Below are 3,153 nucleotides of genomic sequence, written 5' to 3'. Positions count from 1 at the left end.
GGCTCGGCTCGTTAAAAGCTCGAGCTGGCTCGTTAAGCTCGTGAGCCAGGTATAAAAAATACACAAAATATAATATTTGCATTTATCTAAAGTTTGAGAATAATAATAATACAAAAGAAATGCATCTAACAACCTTAAATCGAATAAAAAAATTAATATGTGTTAATATATATACAAGTATAATAAAATACTATAGTATTAATGCATCTAATAACCTTAAATGATATATTTTTTCCTGAAAGCCTCGTTTAGCTCGCGAGCTGGCTCGTTATAGCTAACGAGCTAAAATCTTAGCTTGCTCGGCTCGTTATCATAACGAGCCGAGCCGAGTCGAGCTAGTCACGAGCCGAGCAAGCTAACGAGCTTCGAGTTTTTCGTCCAGCCTTATATTGCTGTAATAGCACCCGCGGCAACGCTCGGGGTTCTGCTAGTTTTATAACAAAGCTGACCCAAGCCTTTTGCCTTCAAGTCGTGAGAACTTAATTTAAGAAATAACTAGCCTATTACATTACATAAACCAGGTAGCATACCACCCAATCACCATAAACTCTCTCACTGAAGACGAACCAACAACAGCTTGCCAACCACCACAGCAAACGCAGAGCTACCTAGCACACATCTGTTCTACCTCCCCAGCAGGACGCTCGACTAGCTAGCCGAACTTGTTCTCAATGTCAGTGGCCTCGAGCTCGCCTTCCAGGTGCAACAGCTTCACCATGGCCATGAGCAGCTCGGGCCACTCGCAGTACAGGACCTCCTCGATGTCGCCGCCGCCGCCGTCGTACTCGTGCAGGTGGCTCCTCACGTTCCTGTTGAGCCGCAGCAGGTCGGACTGGGTCCTCTTGTACTCGTGCTGGACGTTCACCACCCACTGGTTGATCCGCGCGTTCGCCCTGGCCGTCTCCAGCCAGTCGCTCTGGTAGGGCAGCCCCGAGAGGATCCTCCTCTTCTTCGCCCGGTCCGTGCGCTCGAGGTGCTTCACGATCGTGTTGTGCAGCATCAGGAACGCCTCCGTGCTGCAGACACGATCACACAAGTAGCTGAAATGAGTCTGTTTTTTTTATTCCAAAAATGTTCAAAATGACAGTCGTCGGAAATAAGAGTTTCACCGGTTTTTCATGGGCAGAAGGGCGGCGCTGTTGACGATCAAGAACTCGTCGTCCATGGCGAGGGTGTCGCTCCCCAGGAGCGCGAGGAACTCCCGGTAGTCCGGAGGCAGCCTGGCGATGGCGGCGTCCCCACCGCCGGAGATTCTGATGATCGCCAGCAGTAGCCTGGACAGCTGCTTGTAGTCGTCTCTCACGCGCTCGATGCCGAAGGCTTTGGCGGTGAAGCTGACCCCGCGTAGCTTGACGCTGCCGCCGGTGCTCCCGATCCAGACGTTGGACAACTGCAGCGGGGCGGCCAGGTGCTTGCCGACGGCGTGGTGGTTCCTCAGGATCAGCACGAGCTTTCGGGTGATTCGCGTGGCCTTGTCGGATAGCCGCCAGAACTTCTTGGTGGTGCCCAGCACGGGCACCTGGATCAGCAGCGGGTTCGCCTTGGCGTAGCTCTTGGCGCTGCACAGGCCCTCGGCTGATGACTCGTCGATGTCCTCGGTGCTGTGGACATGGATAGGTAGCGAAATGAGCTACTCTGGAGCAGGAAGCAACAAAGAGCAGAGCAGCATCTCACTTGGATTGATACTGAGAAGCCACCACCACTCTGCTGTCATGAACCCCACTGCTCCTCTGCTGGTGTCCGGTGTTTGGACCAGCAGCCTGCCGAAAAATACCCAATCACGCAAACATTCAAGTGAAAGGATTGTACCAACTTCTCTGGTCTCAGTCACAAACTCGCAACAGATGGGTACAGGAGGATCCTAATTATTAGTTACACTTGGATTGATCGTGGAGCTCTAAACATAATTTTCAAGGATTTGAGATTCTGCTAGTAATAAAATGGCAACACTGTCACAGTGACCAGAAGCCGGCAGTGTCAGAAAACAAGAACATACACAGTAGGGACACACAAGCAAAGGGCAGATGTCGATTGGAACCTGCGTGAGGGGGATGAAGGTTACGAAGCCATGGGGGCCTGCAGCGAGACCCTGCTGATGAGGCCGAGGAGCAGCGGCGGGTGGATGTGGATCACCACCACTGTAGCTGTAGTACTGCGGCTGGTAGTAGGGGTAGCGGTCTCTGCGCCCGTGGAAGTGACCGTCTTCTTCTTCTCGCCTGAAGCACTTGAGGGTGTTCCCCATGGAGGACACGATCACTATCTAACTGCTGCTGCAGCTGCTCTGATTTTGGCTTCTTCAGCTACCGAGCTTAAAGCTAGCCGCCGGAGGTAAGGGAAGACAAAAGAGAAAGGGGGTAGTGCTAGTCTTCTCTCTTCCAACATAGAAGTCAATCCTCGCTTCAGCTTTTTCTAACGTTAACTAATTATATATAAAAAATATTAATATTTATAATATATAATTAGTATTATTAAATAGATCGTTAAATATATTTTATAATAAATTTCGTACAAATCTAATGAAAATTGAAAAAAATTTGACCAGCACGTACCTATAATATCTTTCTTTTTTGAACCGAGCGAGTGGACACGAAAGAAAGAGAGAAAAAAAAAACAAAAACAAAGGAGACTTGACCCGAGACCTTGCACTCTTCATGATGGGTGCCAGGGTAGAGCTCGAGATGACCATTCTGTGTGCTTTTAGGACAGCAGAGGTTTTTCTTTTCAGGAGAAGTATCGTCCGTACATACAAGTGGGGAGTGGGACCAGCAATGCGGCTTTTTCTTGCCTCGTGCCATTTTATATTTTCTACTAGTACCGGCTCAACAACCGTCGATCACGGCTCTAGCAAAAGGGTTATTAAAATATATGGTCTACGGATATCCTCTCATCGATTATTAATTTCCTCGCTCAATCACGTACTATATGCATCAATATCATTTGTAGAAAAAAAAATGGAGAGGAATAAGCACCAAAAGACGATAAATCTAATTTTCCTGACTTGTAACGCTGCTGCAAGGTAGCATAGTACTCCCTCTGTTCGACATGACGGGACATAATGGAATCGTTGCCTGAAATTAAAGATGAAGCTCAGTTCGACATGACGGGACAAGGTGTCCATGTCACTAGCGCTAGCTCAGCGAGGAGTAGAGTAGG

General features: G+C 48.7%; 1 protein-coding gene across 1 annotated transcript; it reads right to left on the bottom strand.

Moving 5' to 3' along the window:
• Nucleotides 1-320: 320 nt before the first annotated feature.
• LOC136490236 (uncharacterized) lies at nt 321-2,385 on the bottom strand. Its single transcript, XM_066486723.1, has 4 exons — nt 2,039-2,385; nt 1,675-1,760; nt 1,110-1,601; nt 321-1,016 (listed from the first exon to the last, which is right to left on the bottom strand). The coding sequence occupies exons 1-4, from the start codon at nt 2,240-2,242 to the stop codon at nt 653-655; spliced, it is 1,146 nt and encodes a 381-aa protein (XP_066342820.1). The 5' UTR covers nt 2,243-2,385; the 3' UTR covers nt 321-652.
• Between the last annotated feature and the right edge of the window lie 768 nt (nt 2,386-3,153).

This window comes from Miscanthus floridulus, chromosome 10 (assembly GCF_019320115.1).
Source record: "Miscanthus floridulus cultivar M001 chromosome 10, ASM1932011v1, whole genome shotgun sequence".
Classification (NCBI taxonomy): Eukaryota; Viridiplantae; Streptophyta; class Magnoliopsida; order Poales; family Poaceae; genus Miscanthus; species Miscanthus floridulus.
Note: the sequence above shows the minus strand (reverse complement) of the source record. Positions and strands in the feature narration are given on the sequence as shown.